This window comes from Bubalus bubalis, chromosome 12 (assembly GCF_019923935.1).
Source record: "Bubalus bubalis isolate 160015118507 breed Murrah chromosome 12, NDDB_SH_1, whole genome shotgun sequence".
NCBI lineage: Eukaryota > Metazoa > Chordata > Mammalia > Artiodactyla > Bovidae > Bubalus > Bubalus bubalis.
The window spans coordinates 74,102,859-74,126,662 of NC_059168.1; the positions used below are offsets into that span (position 1 = coordinate 74,102,859).

The following is a 23,804-nucleotide window of genomic DNA, read 5'->3' on the forward strand; positions in this document are numbered from 1 at the left end:
ATGGCATCACAGACTCAATGGACATGAGTTTGGGTGAACTCCGGGAGTTGGTGATAGACAGGGAGGCCTGGCGTGCTGCGATTCATGGGGTCGCAAAGAGTCAGACACAACTGAGTGACTGAACTGAACTGATAGAGGTTTTAGATTTTAAAAGTTTTACAGAAAATCAAGGATATAGTGGCATCATATTATGCCACTAAAGAACTATTAGTGATAGTTCTTTACACTATCCCTAGTGGAAAGGCAGCAAGGCAGCAAGGAAACTGCAAAGGCTATTTACATCTCTCTCCATTCTTAGCAGACCAGTAGTTCTCCAACTTGATGTACTTAAGCATCACCTTCAGAGCTTGTTTAAAGTACATGGGCCCTAACCTGAGATTTTAATTCAGTAGGTCAACATCTTTAATAGGTGATTCCCATGTAACTGTTTCATGGACCACATTTTTCTTACCAGGTTAGATACTGCTGAATACAACATATAAGAAAAAGATGCGTTCAATTTATAAATGCTATTTGGCAAGTTGTCCAGAATCGCCATAACACTAGAGTCAGAGTCACGTGAATTCTGGGCAATTTAACTCTAAGAAAAAAGTTATTTCTATTGAGAAAATTTTTTTTCTTAAAAAAGTAAAATAAAAGGACATTAAGACATGATTAATGGAGAAGAGGTGTTGAATTATATTTTTTTACATTTCTCTCTAAATTGTTTCACTTCATATGTTAATGTTACTTATTACATTTTAATCAATCTATTTTATAGAGAATTCCAATGGTTTAGAAACACTTGCTTTAAACCATGGCTCACTCACATATATGGGAAGCCTAGGCATGTGGAGAATGAGACAATAATCTAGACCTGCTTTGCCTTGGTCATAATGTATATAAATTATAGGCAAGTAAAACTAAAAGTCTTTTAAGTAAGCCTTGGAAGGTTTAACTTATAAAGTTAAAGTAAAAATCAAACAGAAGAGAATCATATACCTCGGCACTTGAGGGAGTAAGTGGAGGCAGTGTTCTGAATCTCCTACTTACACAAAAGTCAAGTGCTATAGATAGAGGGAGTCACAAAGTTTGCAACCAGTGGATGGCAATAGTTGCTTTCTGTAATTGTTTCCAAACTTGACTGATTGCCTGGGGAACTTCTTGGTCATATCCATTGAAACACCATCTTTGGGGATGGTAAAAGTAAGAGGCCCACTGAAGAACCGTTAGTCTGTACAAAGCTGTTCCAGAAGTAGACAGACTAGTGAGATTGATACAGATGGCTTTCTGAAAAGAAAAAATCAAGCTGCTTCCTTCACATACCATTGGGAAGCACCCGACCTAAAACATAATGAATGAAAAATCATTTGTAAACTGAAGAAACCTAATATAATGGGAAAATGTTAAAATTAAGAAAAGTGATGGAATAATTAAAAATATTTTTTAAATTGTTTTCAGGAGTAGCCATACAAAGAGTTTCTTCCCAGAGAAATTATTTACTTAGAGATTAGAGAATAAATTACAATGGGAAAGGTATATTAGGCTCCCATAATTTCATGACAATATTTTAAAATATATCAAAACTCCTTATCTTTGAATCTTTATAAATTTTCTGGCCTTAACTCTCAGCTAATTTTCCTTATCTTTCCTAAAATACTGTTAAGTTCCTTAAGGGTGGGAATATGCTTGTTTCATATTTCCATAGTATTTACTATGACATAGCAGTTGTTCAATTATTAATTAATAATTTCATATGACATAATTTGAACTTGAAACTCCCATGTGAGTCAGGAGATACTGGTACTGTAATGGTCATGAAGTACAGATCTACATGCATGATACAGATCTGTACTATCTAAAAGCCCTTTGACACGCCTGTTCTGCTTGGAGTGATCTTCTAAAAGCCAGACAAAAATAGCACTTCCTCTCTAAAGCCATCCCTGATTCTCAAGTCAGAATTAATTTTTTTCTTCTTTGGTTTTATCTTTATTATTATGGCCCAGGCCACAGAGATCTTTAAAACAGTCATATATCCTCCCAATACAATAGATTTTGAGCTCCTGGAAGCCAAAACCCTGCTTTGTCATCCTTGAATCCCTTGCACCTTATATAGTGTTCTATGTATGTGAAGAACTTGATACATGTCTGCTGAATGAATGAATGAATGAATAATGAGTGACCACCACATGATACCCTGTTCTTTAAAATGTGCATCCCAAAATTCAGTATCTACTCATGAATTACTTTGCTTACCCATTTCTTCCTTTCCTAAAACTGATTACTGCAAAAACTAATTTGTAATACTTGATAAGAAAATACTTATCACCCATAGATTGTATATATGTTATTCAATATTAATAAAGAGCAAAGTTATGAAAATAGCTGAGAGAAAAAAAACCTTACCTTCTTGAAATAGTTGTCTGGCGTAAGATGGCTCTCTGCCTTGAGGTTGGAAAAAAGCATAAATGCACTTTCTCACTAAATCTTCCCAGCCAGTTCTGCCAGCAGCTCTCAGGGAACTAGTATCAATAGAGATGATTTTACCTATACAAAGAATGAAAGCTTCCATGTATGATAGCCTCTGGATATGTCATTCACATTTTAAGACTAACATGCATCTAAAAATATTCTGCTGCCTCTCAAATGCTTAATGGACAAAAGCACTAAAAAGCACTATTAATTTTTATTATATATAGTAACAGAGTATATCAGTGACATGAAAATACAAAATTGTTTTGGCCTTGGAGTGTGTTGTATCACATCGTAAAATTCAATACCAATCAAGTATTAAAGTCATATCATAAAGACCCAAAGCTATGGATCCTAATGTAGGTCAAACTTTTCTGGGTTGCTCTTTGGATCCTGCTATCTATATACTAATGACTTATTGTGGATGGAGAGGCAGAGATGAACTATATTATTTTGGTTTAAATTAATTTCCAGTAATTAAGTGAAGAGACTATGAGAAAGTAAGCCAGTCTTTCCTTCTCTACCTCCTCTTGAGCTGTAGACAATATTGCACTTAAGAGTAAACAAAGACTGAAGGCAAAAAAAATTAAATCAGAAAAAGATAAGTGAGAACATTAAGATCTGCTAGGCTATCTGCAAACAGAACATATGCTTTATAAAATTTAGTGGTGATTTGATACTGTTATCACATTTAAATAAGTTTCCTGAATGATTATGGAAGAATTCAGGCAAATTATTTCTTAATTGGGGGCCATTTAATCCAGTTGGTGATTTTTCAGATCAGTTTTATTTTCTATAAATCTTGTACTCATATAAGAAAATATATTCTTGCCTGGAGAATCCCAGGGACGGCGGAGCCTGGTGGGCTGCCATCTATGGGGTCGCACAGAGTCGGACACGACTGAAGCGACTTAGCTTAGCTTAGCTTATACATATGTGCGTATGTGTGTTAGATTATTAAGGTGAGACCTACAAAGCCTCATCCAATTTCAGAACTTGAATATTACCAAGATCATCAATACCATTCCATTAAGTGTGTACTCCACACTTGTCACATCCCTCTGTCTTTATATTCTCCTGTCAATCTAGGCTGTTTCCAGTTTTTTGTCATTACAATCAATACTGCTATGAATATCTTTCACATTTTCCATAGTGCATGAGGTACATACGTAGGAATAGAACTGTTGAGTCATAGGTTACATGAATGTTCAATTTTATATTAAACTGTCTCCCAGAAACTTTTATAAGAGTTAATCCAACATCCTCTCCATCGCTTGGTTTACGGTTATGGTCTAACTTTTGTATTTCCCTGATTAATAAGGTTGAATATTTTTCATGTTTATTCACCTCTCAAGTTTCCTCTTCTGTGAACGCCTGGTTATCTTTTCTTCATCTTCCCTTTTTTCACACAATCAACTCAAATCTATTGTACTGTTTGTGCCTCTTTAACTAATCCCTTCTTTACATATTTCTCTTGGTTTGTTTAGAAATAAAATCTTTATTAGACCTCTATAAAGCAGGGTCTAGAATCTAATATACCCAAGTATGTCAGATCAGGTTGTCATCCAAGTCTTGGCATAAATGTAGAAAGAAAATAAATCAAAATTTAAATGAGGGAATTCTTGTTATTTTAGAACAGTTTGGGGACAGCCTGGTGAAGACTGTGATTGAAACTATAGATAATTTTGGACTTCCTAAGAGTTTCAGTCATTCAGTTTTTGTCTCATCACATCAGGGACTAAGAATTAGTTATAGCGGAGAATCCACTGTTATATAATCTTCAAATGCAATAATACTCCTCATATGCAGTGACAAAGGGAGGCCTGTGTGTGTGTGCTTATGTGTTTAAGTTCAGTATTAGGCCACATGAGAGCAAGGAAGTCTGTAATTGTAGAACTGGAGGGTAGAAAGTAATTAAATTATCAATAATGGCAACGGAGAAGGCAATGGCACCCCACTCCAGTACTCTTGCCTGGAAAATCCCATGGACGGAAGACCTGGTAGGCTGCAGTCCATGGGGTCGTGAAGAGTGGGACACGACTGAGCAACTTCACTTTCACTTTTCACTTTCATGCATTGGAGAAGGAAATGGCAACCCACTCCAGTGTTCTTGCCTGGAGAATCCCAGGGACGGGGGAGCCTGGTGGGCTGCCGTCTATGGGGTTGCACAGAGTCGGACACGACTGAAGCGACTTAGCAGCAGCAGTGGCAACAAATGACAAGTAATGTAATGAGTATCTTAGGAGGGAATCATAAATAGGCTGACTTAGAATACTTCTGCTTGCTAGAGCAAAGTTTAACTAACAAACCAACCAAACCATTGTTCAACATTTCCAGGGAGAAAACTTATTTTTTTTAAGGGACAAGAACCACTTCATGTAGAGTTGGAAGTACTGCTAAATTTTAAGGAATTAAATATCTAATACTTTTTATAACTAGTTTATGATTTTTTATCTAACTCAATCCCATGATATAATGCCAATTTTATATTTTAAGAATACTTCATATTATTTTGGCATCTTTATATTTTCTTTATACTTTATATTTTCTCTGGTATTTTTTGTGTGGTAACTGTGTACAGTACTGTAATGCCCTTTTAGTAGTGCATTGATGGAAGAAAACACAATATAAAGAAAGAATCCTATTTTAGGGCCTAAAGATACCTGTTCTCAGTAATTAGTTGCCTGGTTTTGGATAAGTTACCATTCCCTCATGTGTAAAATGGACAGGCTGGATTCTGTAATCTCTGAGGTTCCCTCTAGATTTATAATTACTTCATGATTCAGAACTTTTTAATTTTTACAAATTTATTCTAAAATCAGGCATATTAAGATGCTGGGTCCTTGGTCAGAAACAAAAGTACCAGTTATATCATTGTTCCTATAGAAAAATACAGTCTTTTTTAAAACAATCTAATTTAGGATTTAGTTTATAGAAATACAATTGAAGAAAAGCTGAACTATATTGTTCCTAAATTAGCCTCATAATTTTTAGGCCTCCCCTGTCTTCCACATTTATTCTGTGGACTAACCATCACCCTTTTTCAACAAGTTTTTATTCTGCTATCTCCCAAGCCCTCTTTGGTTTTACTGACACAAAAGATAAGCTATATTTTTTTAACAGACCCTATTTTTCCTTCATGCAATAATATTTTTGGTTTTTCAATAAGGATTTATTAAATTTTTCCAGTGTTGTTCACTGGTAGAAAGTAACACATACATGCTAGACTCAAAAAGGGAAAGGAAAGGTATGCAAATTGATCATTACTACACTTAAATGCTGTATATCTAAGCTCCCAGATGTTCTCTTTCCTGTATTCTATTGTCTGTGCCAATGTATCCCCACCTCCTACTCTTTAGTAAGAGCAGTTGGGAGTTTATCTTTAAAACCCAAGAATAAAGCATACAACATAGGAATATTAGATTTCTGGGGCTAAAACATTAATAAATATTGTAAGAGGATCTTATAAACAATGGTAAAGCAAAAGAGTAAACGCTCACAAAGAGTAAAATTTAGTAGAAATGATTTTTAAAATCTTGGTCTGCTATAAAAACCTATCTGTAGTATCTATCTTTTAAAACTAGAGTGGTGAATGATACATATACAATTCTCATTGATGAAAACCTAATGTGACAAAGTGAAGATAGGATTAAACAATATAGGGGAATTCCCTGGTGGTCTGGTGGCTAAGGCTCCATGCTTCCACTGCAGGGGGTGCAGGCTTGATCACGGGTGGGGGAACTAAGATCCCGAGCATGCCATGAGGCACAGCCAAAGAAATGTTTTTTTAAAAACTAAAAATTTTTTTTAAAAAATATTAAACAACATATGAGAAATTATTTATATTAAACAACAGTAACAATTTGTTTTTGCTGAAAATCAAATCTGAAGTAGGTCTTTAAAAAGAAAGGCTTATTTTCAGGCACTTTGTGGCTGCCTCCTGTCCTCCTTTCAGTTCTAACAGACGTCTCTGTGTTAGAACTTTCTGCAGCTCTGTTTCCTCAATCAGGAGCACTCATTCTGCACCATGACCCTTCCTCAATTCACCCTTCCGACACTCTTACTTGGCACAGTTGGCATCCTTTGGGGGTTAATTGTGTGGTATCAGCTTGACAAGCTTTCTGTTAACCAGCTGATTTTTAAAACAGGACCTCCCTATTAGCTTCTCTTATACCACTTACATCTTTTCCATCAAAAAAGTACAAATCTGTAATCGTATCATTGCTTTTTGTTCAACCATGTATACCCAGAGCAATCATACATATGACAGGCACTTTCAGGCATTCAATCAGTATGTGCTGAATCCATTTAAAGGAAAAGAATAAAGGAAAAAATAGTCAGATACATTTATGCACAATATTAAAAGCACCCTTTTGTATCTATTTGTAAGCAAATATATTGACACTGCCAATTTCTTTTCATGAATTTGAAGAAATAATTTATAATCAATAGAGATATGTGAACAATTATAAAATAATTTCCTCTCCAGCACCCTCCCGTAACAATGATGACACTACCTAAAATGCACAATATCAAGACCACATCTGAAATGTTTTCTGCAGAGGACTAGTGAACAGCAGCTGAACAGCAGAGAAGAGAGGGACACATTTAGTTTTAAGGGGATAGTCACATTCATTCATGCTGAAAGAACATTCTGAACTCTGCAGCTAGTACCTGTAGTATCTTGCTTGGTCATAAAGGATTCTACACCCGTAATAGCTGGAGGCCGAGGTAATCGCCGTGCAATACAAATCAAACATGACTGGAAATCTGCCCAAAACAAGAAGGGGAAATTGAAGGAAAAGAGGACAGAAAGTGGTTCACATCTATTACCTGCCATTAACAGTTTTGTAAAAACAATACATGTTGTAAGATCTGACACAATACTGGAATGACTCTGATCTAACAGTATAATATAAGAATTAAAATTGCTTGCAACCAAACACTATCAGCTCCAGAAAGAGATCTAGTTGGAATCAATTATCCCTTCCCACTGAATGTTCTTACATAAACTAGAGGAGACCGAAGCATCTCAAGTACTTGGCAGATAACAATTTGAAGAAGTAGTTTTGGCTAGATTCAAGCAACACAGTGGTTTTTAAAATATAGGTTCATAATTTCCTATACTCATTAATGGTTACAAAGATTATTCCTATAACATTGAGCAGATCACAAACTATCATATGAAAAAAAACAACATTTAACTGTTTCTGAACAGGCATTATTTTGCCCTTGACAGAAGACTTTTATGTTCTTAGGACCTGTAATTTTTTTTGAATGTCCCATTTCCATCTTTGTGAGAGGCTGCACACAGTATCACACAGCTAAACATGAATTTGAATCATATAAGACAGGCCTGCATGTATATTCTGTAAAAAGTCCCCAGCTGACTGTTGTACCCTTTCCCTGGTAGGACCCACTACAGACAAGCCTTTTTGCATCTGACTTCTCCACAGATTCCTTCCCTGTTCCTTACTCCACCAATTTGTGGTGTTCTTAACTTAGTTCAGTTTAAGCGTGCATGGAAAACTCATCCACTGGAACGTATTTAACTAATACCATGTTCATACCCTATTCCTATTAGAGCTTCAGCTGTGTTTTCATCTGCTCATAAGCTTTCTCCTTATATATTACCTTGTATGGCCTCAAAAGTGCTAGCTCTATTCTCCAGTGTTCCGTACACACTAAGCTTGAAACTTTCTAAAAATCAGAGCTGTTCAACAGCCTGCTGCATCTGGTGCATTTCCAACTGGCAGCAGTGAGTTACAGCTCTTATTTCTAGGCAGCAAGTTGGTTTGAATGTGACATTTTAGTGGGAATGTCAGCTACAACTGAGAATTTGGGGGTATTTTAAAGGGGGGTAGTTCTAGATGTTAACAATTTTTTTCTTAAGTATTAAGAAATATATAGCAAATTGAAAAGCCACTAAGATATACAATATAGTAACCAAAAATATTATCTGAAGAAGGCAGTTTATAATCAATTTCCTCTTTGTTTCTAAAACCACAGGAAAAGCAATCGAACACCTTAAAACCACCCTCTGTTTTACCTTCTCCATCCTCCTGAATCGATTTCGGCTGTGACACAGTGAAACACTGCATCACTTCATACCGCTGGCAAGCTTCCTGGTTCTCGGGGCCAGGCTCATCTGGACGGTGAATTAGCATCCTGCAGTTAAAGGTATGGCTGTTTCGGCGTGTTGCTTCTTGAGGCCAAGGAACTCCATTCACTGTGAAAGAAAAATTGATTACACGCCTGTGAAGGAGATGAAAAGGTACAAACTCTGAAGATACAAATGACACACCTTTACTCATCTGCTTAATTAGACACTCAGATTAAAAGACAGACCCCTTCAGATCTAACACTATCCTGAGGCAAAGAGAGACTTACCTTCCTTTGCAAATCTAATCCTTTTACCAATTAGAGAAATGTAAAACTTGCAAGAAACTGTATAGGATTTCCACCCTCAAAGATAAGGCCTTACAAATACCCTAATTCGTTAACAGACAAAGACAAAATTAAAAATTAATAGCTTCTTGCTTTTTTGCTCAGAATTTTACAGCAGTTAGTTAATAAGCTTTTTCACTTGCTTCCTGCTATACTCTGGCATTGGAAAAAAAAAAAGATTGACAATCATAGGTCTGTTACTAAGTGAGAATTTTAACCTGGAAGGCATGTATACTTAAGGGATGGCTTCAGAGTATGTTGTATGTTCCTCCTTCTGGTTGGAGGAATCAAAGTTTTTCAAATGAGCCTGTCACTCAAAAAAAATATTTAGAATAGACAGAGACCAACCTTGGTTTTTTTACATCATTTTTTCTTGCTCTTTATTTTATTTGCACAATCTGCATGCTACAATGCCTTAAATATAGCAGATAATCATTTTACTTCATTAAAATGATTGCTAAAACAGAAATGTTACTGGATTCAGTGTAAGAAAACTGAATTCCATTGTAGAGCAGATATTTATACATGTCAAGTGAGAATCACTGTGTAGCGAGTCACTACTTCCCAGTTACAATATTATATTCAAGCCATGGTGACAGACAGGGTTTTTCAGGGTGTTCTCTCACCATTCCCAACAGTTTTCTTACCATAGCCTCGCTGTTGAATCTCCTTCTTTTTTACTATCTCATCACTCTACAACAGTTAGAGGAAATCACGGAAACAAACCTATACTGGAGTAAGGAGTCTTGGTTCTTCGAACTAGTTGTGAGGTTTGGGTTAATAACTTAATCTTTGCCTCATCTTTAAAATAAAGGAATCCACTATATTATCTCTCAAGTCACTCAGACTCCACATTAAGACCCCTTGATAACCCCTTGAAACTAGTGATTTTAATAGTAACAATCATTTCAGGCTCCCAGTAAACATATACTATCTTTTCAAAGAAGAAATAACACTTCCATTTCATCAAGTGAACAACACAGAAAATAAAGAGCTATGGATAACATTTTATTTTCATGTTTGATTTAGTTATACAGGATTTCTAGCCAAGACTCTCCTCCCAACTTCTGGAGTGCCTACAGGTTAAGGAGCAGGTACATAGCTTAGTGAACAGAACACAGGCTGGAAGTCTAGCTATCCTCTCAGCTAGCCTCCTCTGGCACTGAACAGCCTATCCAACCATTAGATGGAACTCCAACCATGCCTGGAACCCGTGAGTTGAAACCACTTACATCAAAAAATGTTCATTTTAATAAGTATGTAATATGAACAGTATTCTTTCCTCCCTCCTTCCTTTTTTCTTTTCTCTGAGCAAGGTGGTGGGATAAATTACATACATTTGTCTCTTCCTTAGACATAATTAAAATTCAAAACAAAAGGTATTCCAAGCAGAAGCTTCTTGTGGTAAGACGACTAACTGTTCTGCTTCCTAACTCTGTCACAGAATTATGGCAACATCTAGAGGAAGAGGATAAAAGGAATGTTCTCTATCAGCTATTTGATGATGTTCCTCCTTCATATTTAATCTCAGGCTGAAATTAAATTTTAAAATATTTAAAGTATGTATGACATAGAATAATACCATATATTATAAACATAATAATAATTATACTTTACTGAGGGGAAGCTATAGAGAGCTCATATTCTTTTAAAAAAACACATTCCTTTTACCTAGTGATTTTGGTAGCAGATTCTTCACAAATTCTGCATGATCACCCACATGCAGTATGCTGTAGACACTGGTATTCATTAATTCCTCCTGATTGTAACCCAAGTAGCTGGTCACATTTTCTGACACAAATACAATCCTCCCTTCACAGTTCACAACAAAGAAAAATCCATCCAAAGCCTGTAAAGAAGGAAAAAAAAAGGATTAAGAGGTTATGAGGTTAAAAGAGACAAGAAAAATACTCAAATATGTTTCTCTATTGAAAAACGGATTGGAAGTATGTGTCAAGTTTTAAAAAAAGGGTACTGAATAGAAGATTTAATATTGCCTGTTCTCTGTGGAGGGAACAGGATTTTAAAACAGACTGTACACTTATGTTTCATGTAGGCATGAACAAATATGTCAAACTTCTTCCTTAGAAAGAAATTTTATGGCAGTAATGTGAAGTAAATGACTGACCCATTCAGTCATTAACATCTCTAAACTGTGGGTTAAGACCTGGTGTCTACCCTCAAGGAACCTGTGGTACAGTGGAGAGACATAAGCCTAATAAAATGCCAGTGAGAAATGCAGTATGAAAGACAAACACAGACTATTCTGTGAGTATAAAGAAGGATGCTTATTTGGGGTCAAGGTGGGAGGCAGAGAAAGGCTCCTTACAGGCCCTGACCTGAGTTATAAAAGGCACAGCAGAGGAGGGGAAGAGGAATGAGGGAAGAACATTCTAGGCAGAGGAGAGAGCATGGAACATAATGGAACAGAAAAGCAGTTTGGAGCTGCTGGAGCACATGGCACAAGACACGCAGTGAGTCTGGAGAGGTGGACAGGAGCCAAGTCACAGAGGGCTTTCTATGCACAGAGATGGAGCCCAGGAGCTCCAAAAGAAGATGTACATGCCCCAAGGGGAACGTAATATCCACAGAGGTGCGGCAAAAAAGTCAGAATCTCTATTTATAGTAAAATCTAAAACATAAGGAAGATATTAAGCTTTATTAACATATCAACACCCTGGTGCCTCACTCAGTCCGTATCAGAATCTAAGAGAGGATCCAGAATGGAGAAGATGACAGTGGTACCTTATTTATAATCCTTCTGTTTATTGCAACATGTTGCAGTTTACTTGCTATAGAATGTACAAAAGCAACAAAAACAAGTCCTTTAAAAAGCAGAACATTTACACAATTTTGTAACAAGACGTAACTACCCTTGGTATCACACATGATTTGCTGGTTTGATTTGTGCCAAAAGACTTAACAAAGCTAACAATGTTGATGAGCTACTCATTTTTCTTTTTTTAAAAAAGGTAAGTGTCCCAAGTTTGCTGACCTTTTCTATGATGATGCGTGGTAATGATAATACCCTACCCAGCAGGTATTTTCCAAATAATATACACACTTAATTTTGTTCCTTCAGGGTAAAGATGAAATTTTAACAATGAAAATAAACTGCTTTCAAAAAGACACATTATAGAGACAGTATGTGAAAACGCATGTTTTGAAATGTTACCACAGTTATCATTTTGTTGCTGAAAATGATATAAATCACTTATAAAAATTATCTTCTCAGTTTAAACATTTAGAAACAAAACCTTTTCACTGCTCAAAAATCTTCCAGGTTTGGTGGGCTTTAAAAACCCATTTCTTAAAAAAGGAAAAGGCAACACCTTCTGATTAATTTGGAGAATCACTATTTGAGATTTTTTTAAAAAATGGAATTTAGGGAATTCCTTGGCGGTCCAGTGGTTAAGACTCAGCACTTTCACTGCTGGGGCCTGGGTTCAAGCCTCGATGAAGATGCCTCAAGCTGCAGAGTGCGGCCAAAAAAAAAAAAGAAATTTGAAGAAAAACTTACATAATTGGTAGGCAGGATTTCAAAATGAGTAACGTGACTCAGAAACTCATCCAATGATACATTTTTCCATTTATATCTATCTCATTTTTATGAGGTGTCTTGAATTTTCAGGTGATTTTTTAAGCCAAATATTCAAATAAACTGAACTTCAAACTACATCTTAAAATCACTGCCTTCCAAAGCATTCAATCAAGATTTTAAAAAACAATGAAGCACAGCATTGTTCTCATGAAAAATACTGCTAATATCTTCTTTAACAAGAACAAAAAGAAATAAAACTAGATTTACTCCACCTGACTGTTGTGACTATTTTTCACTTAGTTCATAAGGTGAAGAGGAAAGGGATGTGATTAATAATCTAAAAACCTCAACACTAGACAAACCTTTCACTAATCTATTTTGGATTTAGATGAGCACAAGAAGGCACTCTCATATCCAATTGTTTTCTTAAAGTCAGAGTAGCTATAGATTAGATCAGAGTAGATCATAACAGGTGATCAATATATGTATTTTTTCTTAAAGTTTATGTGAAAATAGGGATAACTGAAATACAAACATATCATTTTCTTAGAAGATCTAAAAGATTTTTTTAGATGTTCATAGCCATTAACTGAATCAGTGTAAATATAATTTAACTTTTTTTTTTTTCTTTTTGGCCTCTTAAAAGAGTTTAATAAAAAACAGTCTGGGCTTCGCAGAAGGCACAGTGATAAAGAACCTGCCTACCAATGCAGGCAGTGCAGAAGACACAGGTTCGATACCTGGGTCAAAAGGATTGAAGAAAGATCCCCTGGAAGAGGAAATGCCAACCCACTCCAGAATTCTTGCCTGAAAAATTCCATGGAGAGAGGAGCCTGGAGGCCTATGGTCCAAGGGGTCACAGAGAATTGGACACAACTGAGCACACACGCATGCACAGGTACAACAAAGTATCTCAGAGCAAGAAACAGGACTGATATACAAAGCAGGCAAGTAAAAAAACTTGGCTGTTTCATGGTGATCATTTCCAAGGGACACACTACCCAGCTTCCAAATCACCACTTTCTTATTTTTGTATCTAGCTTTCAGGGTGTCCTTCTAGGACACTGCCTCCCTAGCGACCCTGTCTAACTTCAGTCAGTCAGCTTCTCCCTTGCTTTTTTCACTCTCCATATCTGTCTTTAGGTCCGGAAGTTATTACCCTTTGTCTGCAGCGGGGCTGGGAGAGACTGAGACCCACTCTTGGGGTCATCTCTGCCCACTCTGAAGACTGGCCAGTTGTGGGCACAGGGGTGGTGTGCAGACAAACCTCAAGCACTAGCAAGGTCCACAGAGATTCACCTGGACTACACAGTGCAATTATTTTTAAGGCATTTGTGAAACCCAAAGGACTTAAAAGTTCTCCTTCCTTGCAATAGGTCTGTAGTCCCTGCAGGCTCCTATTTTCACACTTTCTGGGACTTCCCCAGGCTCTCCCATTGACTGCACCTGAACTCACTGCCAAGCTGGGAAGTTATTCTACTAGCTGGCCTCTGGAATATGCAGTTGGTCAGCCTTACAGGGAATACAGAACTTTCACCAGGTCCCTGCTTGGCCTTGGTTACATGGACTCATCGTTTCCTCTAAGAAGTCTGGGGCATCATGTTTCTTTTGAGCTTCCCCAGAAAAGACTGGCTTGGAAAACAGGTCGACCAAGGCTACCCCATGGCTGCAGAGATGTCCTGCTGACCTTCTCCTGAGATGCAGACAGACTATCCTAGGCTGGATAAGTGTTTTTTTTGTTTGTTTGTTTTCTAAATTAAAATAAAATATATACTTGAAATTTTTAAAAATATGACAATTAAGTAGATAGTATAAGATCTGCCAAAATCCTATTCCCAAGAGATTGGTAACATTTCAAGGAATCCTTTGGAACTATTCCTATGAATATATAAACATTTTAATTTCTAAAAGTGTATCTAATTAATATAACCTGCTAATATTTGTTCTTATTCTACAAGTTTCCCTCATGTGTTGTGCATATAATTAATTTCCAAGTATGCTGCTGGGAAGGCATCTTCCTATTTCTCCAAGTTCTCACAGCTGGGCTGACACTGAGCTACACACAGGGGATGATAACAAATGCCACTCCATTCAGTATAGCATCATCAGCTAGAAGAGTTTTTCTCTCTTCCCAGGATATCAGCCTTTGAAGAGGACCACCCTGGGTCTCAACGCAGGTTTGCACTGGCCAGGGCTTCTCACAGAGCCCTCACTTTAAATGATTACACAAGCTTCCCTGAGTATCACTAAGTGCCAGTCACTGGACAAAGTTCTGGGAATAAAACACACATTCTCAACAATTTTATAGTCTCTGAGGGAAAAAGACAAGTACACATAGTCACAGTGTAGTACAATGGAGGCGTTCACAAAGGTTACGCACAGATCCCAAATGGGCAAAGGAATGGCTGTTGTGGGTAAAGTTTCCTGGGAGGAGGCTCAATGACACCTGAGCCGAGGCCTAAAGGACACAGAGCAATAACTCGGGGGGACAAGGGGTGGAAAGAACATTCAAACAGAGGAAACAGCTCAGAGGTTAAAAAAAAAAATCACCTTGTACACACTTGTCGTATTTGTGTTATACTTAACAATAAAAAGTTATTTTTTTTAAAGCTTCAAAGTAAAGCACCATTACCTCCCCCCTCCCCCCAAAAAAGCCATGGGGATTATTTTGAAAGTAGTGTTTTTAAGCAGGAGAGTGACATGATCTGCTTTAACAAAGATCCTTCTGGCAGTGGGTGTGGCATGTAGACTGGAAGTAGGCAGACAAACTGCAATGCTATTGTGATACTCCAGGTCAAATGCGAGCCTGGATCAAGGCAATGGCAGTGGAAGTGACAGAAGAGAAATCTACAGATGCAGAACAAACAGCATCTGGGGACCTCTAGCAGCTGTGGAAACAAGCACAAGGGGTGATCCTTCACTAATGACTTCAGGGATCTGGTAGATAGGTGCCTTTCCTAGACAAAAGGGACTCAAGGGGGGAAAAAACCAAGTTTTAAATTTTTTGACTTTAAAAAAAAAATAGGCAATGAGGGGATCGATTATAAATTTAGCTTTAGGAATGTTATATTTTGAAATGACTGAGGAACTTTCTGATGGAGATGCTGAAAAGGCAATACGATATAATGAAAGGGAAGCTGTGAAGAGAGATCTGGGCTAAAGATATACCTGTGTGACTTACAGGTACATATCGTATCATTTGGTTTTTGCTTATTTGTTTTTAACTATAATTATCTTTTCCTCTTTCAGAGAATGTCTGATTTCCTTTGAGGAGTTACTTCTTCCCCATTTAATAAAGTCTCATGGGATTCTTAATCAGGCCATTGGGAAACTTCCTCCCTAAATGTGAACCTTGAGAAGAATTACAATCAGAATGTACATGGCTAGAACACACTCATTCTGGCAGCAGGGCACTGTCCAGAGGGGTCTTTCAAAAAGACCATTTGTATAGTTTCTGCTTTCTAGCCTCCTTAAGATGCCTTGATGATTTAGTTGCTAGGTTGTGTCCAAATCATTTTTGAACCCATTAGACTGTAGTTCACCAGGCTCCTCTAACCATGGGGTTTTCCAGGCAAGAATATTGGAGTGGGATATCATTTCCTTCTGCAGGGCAATCTTCCCAGCCCAGGGATTGAACCCAGGTCTCTTGCATGGCATGTGGAATCTTTACCAACTGAGCTACCAAGGAAGACCAAGATGCCTTAGTTTCACCTTATTTCTAAGTATGGTTCTGTGTATCAAAATAGCATCCCAATGAATTCACATTTGGTTAAGTGAAAGTGAAAGTCGCTTAGTCGTGTTGGACTCTTTGCAACCCCATGGACTATGCAGTCCATGGAATTCTCCAGGCCAGAATACTGGAGTGCATAGCCTTTCCCTTCTCAAGGGGATATTCCCAACCCAGGGATCAAACCTAGGTCTCCCACATTGCAGGCAGATTCTTTACCAGCTGAGCTATGAGGAAAAGCCCACATTTGCTTAACTTAGTCAGAATTGGTGTCTGCTGTTTCAAATCAGAAAGCCCTCATTGGTATTTTAACAGACACACACACATTTGAAAACATCATATAGACAAAGATATAGATGTTGATAAAACGGTCCAGGAAATGTGTATAGAATAAAAAACAAAAGGAAAAGAGCCAAAAGAACCTGGGGGAAGCTAACACTGAAGAGGCAGATAAAGAGAGTCAAAGCTATGGTTTTTCCAGTAGTCACATATGGATGTGAGAGTTGGACCATAAAGAAAACTGAGCTTTTGAACAATGGTGCTAGAGAAGACTCTTGAGAGTCCCCTGGACTGCAAGGAGATCAAACCAGTCAATCCTAAAGGAAATCAGTCCTGAGTATTCGTTGGAAGGACTGATGCTGAAGCTAAAGCTCCAATACTTTGGCTACCTGATGTGACAAACTGATTCATAAAAAAAGACCCTGATGCTGGGAAAGATTGAAGGCAGGAGAAGAACGGGACAAGAGAGGATGAGATGGTTGGATGGCATCACCGACTCAATGGACATGAGTTTGAGCAAGCTCTGGCAGTTGGTAATGGACAGGGAAGCCTGGCGTGCTGCAGTCCATGGGGTCTCAAAGAGTCAGACACGACCGAGTGACTGAACTGAACTGAACTACAAGAAAAAGAAACCTGAGAAAATAAGGCTAACGAGCAGCCAGAGAGAAGAAGAGATAGTTTTATAAAAGAGGATTATGAAGAAGTTTTACAAAAGAGGGAATGCTGAGAATATTCTCACATCAGTGGTGTTGGTAGAGGGAATTCTATTTACTTCAAAAACAGAGGATTAGCTTGGGTAATAGGAAAAAGTGTATAAAGAAGTTAGAAAATCAAGAGACCTATACAAGTCTGAATGTTAGCAAGACGTCACCAGAAAGAAGGACCTTGAGGTGGGATAGGAAAGAAGAATTTATTTTAGATATATATAAAAATACATGCATGATTTAAATACACATATTTATAGCTATGTACATGTATGTATATAATAAATATAGATACATAAAAAATAAAATTAGGCCGAGAGATAGAAAAGCCTAATTTGTGGGGAATACACATATATATACACACATATGTATGTTTTTAAACATTCATGCATGGCAGGGAGCACTTAAGGTGACAAACCTGCTTGGAAACAAAACATCCGTGTTGAGAACAGAGGGAATAAAGATTAGATAGGAAAAAACAGGTGAATATTACACAGTAGCTACAAAGTAATTCAAGATTAAAAGTTCTTCATTTTTTTTAAATGTGTGACAGAGAGTTGTTAAAATAATAAGTTCCCTTACAATGGTCACATAAATAGTTAAAAAATTCTTAGTCAGAAAACACCTACTGTAACAAGGTGAGGCATCCCTTATTCAGAAGTAAAATCCTACAGCAGAACTGGATTTCTCTGGTGGTTCAGGCAGTAAAGAATCTGCCTGCAATCTGGAAGACCTGAGTTTGATCCCTGGATTGGGAAGATCCCCTGGAGGAGAGCATGGCAGCCCACTCCAGTATTCTTGCCTGGGGAATCCCTATGGACAGAGAAGCCAGCGGGCAACAGTCCATGGAGTTGCAAAGAGTCGGACACAACTGAGCAACTAAGCACACAGCACAGTAGAATTAGCACTAGCTAGCTAAATAATTCCAAAAGTTTTATTTTCCCAATTAGTCCTAACTACCATAAAGAAACAGCAAAGCCAGTTTTCTTTAGTTTACCATGTGACCATTAGAATGCCTTTATGAAAATTTCTCATGTCTGTTTCTCGCATTTGATTCTGAAATAATAACAACTGTCAAAATAGTTTCTGAAATTAAAATAATCATTAAAAGTTTTTTAAAATTTTACTTTGTTTTATGATTTATTAATTGGATGTAAAATGTAAGGAAGATAAAGAAAAAATTCAGATTGGCTAGAACAAAGATTCTGATCACTTTCTGAGTCAATGAGAACACCTACCTCTAAAAGAAGAGGCCCCAGGGATTCCTTTTCTATCACTCCTTGACTGCTCGATGAGATGTCTGACTTCTGTACTTCATCATCAGTTGTTGATTTTTCTGTAACAAAGAAACAAAAAGTCACATCTGAAAGGAGCTCATTTCCACAACGTCAAGTTTATGAAGACAAAATTCACCTGGTTTCAGATTCAAATAACATCTACTCATTATCTAGGCACTTTCACGTTTAATCTTAATAATACTCGTTTTATAGATGATAAAATGGAGGTTCACAAAGGTGACATAATCTTACAACTAACAAGTGGCAACAGGAAAATTTGAATTTTCTGACCTATCAAGTACAGGGTCCAACAAATAGAAAAAATGGTATAAATATATAACCTTTTTTAAAAAAGTCTACACCAAAAGTTTTTTTTAAAAATGGGCAAATTGTAAAAGAATAATTATTCCTATATTTTTCTTTTTCCTTTTCTGAGCTGATCAATTGCCACTGAAGAGAGAGTGAAGATATGACTCTGTGAGCCTGCATGAACTTTCACCTTCATGTCATAATGATCTGATTGATAAAACAACAGCTGCTAAATAATTTGGAATTCTTTTGTGTGGAGATGTTGGAAAGTCCAACCATTGTCTTAAAGTAGCAACAATACTTATATAAAAGTTTCCAATCGATCAGACTGGTTAGCTCACCAAAAAAACCAAATGTGGTATTACTGAATACAGAGATTCATTTTTTCACTTTAAAATATGAAATATTTCAAATACTACAAAAATTACATAAAGTGACATAGCTACATTCACACAGTCATCATTCATTTTTCACAGATGTAAACATTATTTGCTTCAGGTCTTTCTTTTTTAAATAAATAAAATGCTATAAACAGAACTACAGCTCTACCACCATTCCACCTCTGTCCCTTTCCAGAAGTAACCTGTTCTGAAGGCAGTTCTAAGCATGTTTTCAGACTTCAACTACATATGTATGATCTTACAAATACAGTAGTTTTGTGTCTAATGTTTATATAAAAACATACAGACTTTTTCAACTTATTTTTCCACTCAATATTATGTTTGAGATTTAACTATACTGATACTTATAAATTTGATATATTCATTTGAACTGCTGCATGAATAACCCACAGTTGACTTCCTTGTCCCCTACTGGCAGGCCTTTTGACTACTATGAACAGTGCTATAATAAACTATTTTCCGTATTTTCTCTTTGGCATATTTGTGACAGCTTCTTTAGGGTAAATACTAGAAGTGAAATTGCTGGATCGCAGGTCCTGTATATTTTCAACATTACCTAAGTTTGACAAATTACTCTCCAAAGAGGCTGTACTACCAGTAACATACAAGTGGTATTGTTTTTCTGTATGTTGATACTTGATATCAACACAGTTTTTAATTTTGGGGAACCTAATCGGCGTAAAACGTTATCTCATTTAGTATTTATAATATGGCTTTATTATGCTATGATTCACACAGCACACTGTTCAGGGATTTAAAACATACGATTCAATGGTTTTAGTAAATTCACAGAGTTGTGCAACCACCATTACAATAAATTTTAGAACACTTTCATCACCCCCAGGAGAAATCCCACACCCTTTAGCAGTTACTCCCCATTTCCCAACATTCCCAAGCCCAAGACAACCACCAATCTACTTTCTATTTCTACAGATTTGCCTAGTTTGGACATTTGATATAAATGGAATCATAAAATATGTAGTCCTTTGTGACTAGCTTCTTTTGCTCAGCATAATGTTTTCAAGATTCATTGATGTTGAAGCATTTATCAGTACTTAACTCTTTTTTACTGCCAAATAATATTCCAATGTACAGGTATACCTTATTTTACTTACCCATTGTTCAGTTGATAGATATACAATTTGCTTCCACTTACTGGCTATCTATGAATAATGCTGTTATGAACATTTCTGTGTAAGTTTTCAATTCTCTTTGTTATATACCTACAAGTGGACTTGCTGGGCTATATGATTACTCTACCTTTTTAATATTTTGAGAAACTACTAGAATGTTTTCCAAAGTGGATGCACAATTTTACACTCTTACCAGCACTGTATGAGGGTTCCAACTTCTTCCATCCTTACCAACACTTGTTGCTATGTCTTTTTGACTGTAGCCACCCTAGCAATGTAAACTGGTATTTGTATTGTGGTTTTGATTTGTATTTTTCTGATGGCTAATAATATTGAGTATGTTTTTCCTGTGCTTATTGGTCATTTGTATGTTTTCTTTAGAGAAATTTCTATCCAGAGCCTTTGCCCATTTATTAATTGGGTTTCCCTGGTGGCTCAGAGGGTAAAGCGTCTGCCTGCAATGCAGGAGACCTGTGTTCAATCCCTCAGTCGGGAAGATTCCCTGGAGAAGGAAATGGCAACCCACTCCAGTATTCTTGCCTGGAGAATCCCATGGACGGAGGAGCCTGGCAGGCTACAGTCCATGGGGTTGCAAAGAGTGGGACACGACTAAGCAACTTCATTTAATTGGCTTATTTATTTTTAAATTATTATAGCATGGGAGTTTCTCATCTAGTTCTAAGATACACTTCCTTCATCATTTCATGTATGTGTAACATTAAGACAGGTTTTTTGTTGTTGTTGTTGTTTTTTAAAAGAAACAATTCCAAAAGAATATAAACTTTCAAAGCCAAGTACATTAAGTAACTATGCATGAAAAGTAAAACATAAAATTTTAGGCAAAACTTAAGCCAGGAGTGGCTAGAAGTGGCTATATCGACCAGCCTAAGGCATGTGAACAGAAGTGACACACAATTTCTGAGTCTTGTCCTTAAAGACAAAGAAGCATACCTTCCAGTTTTCTTTCCCCTTCTTGTTGTCTGGGACGTGCACAGGTGAGCCGTGTTTGACATGGGTAAGGGCAATACCCTAGGAGCGGCACAGCCCAAGAGATGGAAGGAATCTGAACCTCTGACACACACCTAGACTATCTTGTTAAAGCCACTGTACATTGGGTCTCTTATAATAGCCTTGCCTGTATCCTAACTAATACATTCTTTATTTTTCAATAACATGATTATTTGCTATATCCTGATTGTGTCCATGTTAGACAATCTATTAACGTGCGATCATAATTTACTTACATCAACCATCTAGACTGGACACACACTTTCCCTCTTTCCATCCTCCTAATATAGTTACAATAATTTTTAGAGCAGTCAGTATTTAATATCTATGTTACTATGGCTATATACAGTCCATAAATGAGTCAAGGTATGTACTATAATTTACAGTTCTCATGTTTTATGTTTTAGTTTTTCTGTGAAGTCTGACTCATCTCTAAACTCTCCACCAGACTGAAAAGTTCCTCTCAATTTGCTCAGTCATCATATATTTCTATGAGTCCCAGTTTTTTCCCCATGGAAATACTCCTCCTGGAGCCCTCTGTCTGCCTCCTCCAACTGGGACTGGCTACTTCCTTAGTCTGCTGCTCAACTGTAACCCTTGGTTTCCTTTTACCTTTCTTCTGTTATGATTCCACGGTTTCCCTGGGTTAAGATCCAATGCCTTTCTTTCTTGGTTTGCTACCTTGGTCTTGATAGATATTTCTTTTTAATTTTTATTTTTTGGCTGCACCATGCAGCATGTGGGATCTTAGTTTCCTGACCAGGGATTGAGCCCACACTCCCTGCATTGGAAGTAGAGCCTTAACCACTGAATTGCCTGGGAAGCCCTTGATAGATATTTCTGAAAAAAAAAGTACCTAGGAGATAACATTTTTGAGGCTTTAATTGTCTGAAAATTGTCTTTATTTTGTACCCATACTTCATTTGGATGAACGCATAATTTTAGGTTCAGGATCCTCATTTTCAGTGTTGTTATTTAGAAATCTGGATCCTTCTGAAAGTAACCCAGTATGTGTCTGTTTTTTTCCTTTCTCTTGTTTTTTCTCTCGGGTGTCTGGAAATCGTGTATTGGTGTGAGGTCTTCTTCTTTCTTTTTTAGTCATTGTGCTGCACATGACATGTATGCTTTCCATCTGGAAACCCGTAGCCTCTAATTCTGAGAATTTTTTTGTTTTTGTTATTACTTCTTATAATTTCTTCCCTTCTAGTTGGCCTGTTTTTTTTTTTTTCCCCCTGGGACTAATATGTTCTACCCATTATCTTTCTCTTGCTTTTTTATCTTACTTTCTAAGGGATTTCTTCAAATTGTCTTTCAACACTTTATCCTTTTATTCAACAAAGACTCACTGAAAAGCCTACTATGTACCCAGGAACTGCTTTAGGTATTAAGGACACAGTGGTGAACAAACAAAAACCTTTGCTCTCATGAAGCTCCAGTGAGGGTAGGCAGACAATAAACAAACAAAATGTATAATATGTTAGATGTAACAAATACTGTGGGGAAAATAAATCAAGGAAGATGTAGAAAGGTGTTTGTGTGTGTATGCACACATGTGTATGTGTGTTAGATAGGTTAATGAGGGACAAGTTCACTTAGAAAAAATATTTGAACCACGACATAAAAGGAATACGGGAGTAAGCTTTATGTACATCCAGGGAAGAGCATTCCAGACAGAGAGAAGAGCAAGTGCAAAGACCTGAGGCAAACGTGCCTGGAACAACTGCAGGCGACACCATGAGGGGACAAAGAGTAGAAAACAAGGTAATGGGGTGAAGTTTTTTTCAGCAATCATGATTTTAAGTTCCAAAAGTTATTTGTTTTGAATGTTTCATTTTAAAGCATTTTATAGATGATATATCCTCCCTTTTGTCAGTGAAAGACTGTTGGATGGCTTTATATTTTTCTTTTGCTCCCTGTATCATCTCTGCTTCCTCTGAGTTCCTTTCTTTCCCTTTTGTTTGCTTGATTTATTCTCTTTTATATTACAGAACTTCCTCAAATACCTGGATTTTTATTCACATTAAAGAGTAAGGTAGTAAAATCCTGACTGGCAGCTGTGTGAAGGGTGTGGACAGTGCAAGGAGCTGACTTCTTCCTTTGGGGACCGATACCAGTGTCAGTGTCTACGTGTCCTTTCCTTTGGACTACTCCATTTCCCCATCTTCGGAATCCTCCCATCTTCGGCTGAGGGAGGATGAGCCAGCCTGTCCAGGTGTCCACATCCAGCAGGGAAGGGGCCATACAGCCTCTGGGTGGCTCTCCCCTCCGAAGACCTAGAATACCAGTGTCTCCTGTATGCTGAATCAGCCCCTAAAATCGTAAAATCCTATCACTTTAACCATTTTAAAACAGACCATTCGTTCAGTCTTTTCACATTGCTGCTGCTAGCGTGTAGTTCTTTGGGGTCTATTCCTTCTGTTTGTTGTTTGTGTTCTTACTCACTGCAGATGATTTCTTGTGTTATGTAAGTTTATAGCACACAATCTCCCTCAGGAGCACTTTTTCCTCTGGGAATCTGATCGGGTGC

At 37.2% G+C, this 23,804-nt stretch overlaps 1 protein-coding gene across 8 annotated transcripts in view; it reads right to left on the reverse strand.

Annotated features, from left to right (window-relative positions):
• The window catches only part of NCOA1 (nuclear receptor coactivator 1), a 219,238-nt gene that overhangs the window by 65,255 nt on the left and 130,179 nt on the right, over positions 1–23,804 (reverse strand). For all 8 annotated transcript variants that reach the window (XM_025261459.3, XM_025261462.3, XM_025261457.3 and 5 more), the window contains 5 exons: positions 18,388–18,485; positions 10,570–10,747; positions 8,501–8,680; positions 7,126–7,221; positions 2,386–2,526 (listed from right to left, as the gene is read on the reverse strand). In XM_025261459.3, coding sequence (XP_025117244.3) covers positions 2,386–2,526; positions 7,126–7,221; positions 8,501–8,680; positions 10,570–10,747; positions 18,388–18,485 — 693 coding nt within the window. The remainder of the gene's footprint in view (positions 1–2,385; positions 2,527–7,125; positions 7,222–8,500; positions 8,681–10,569; positions 10,748–18,387; positions 18,486–23,804) is intronic.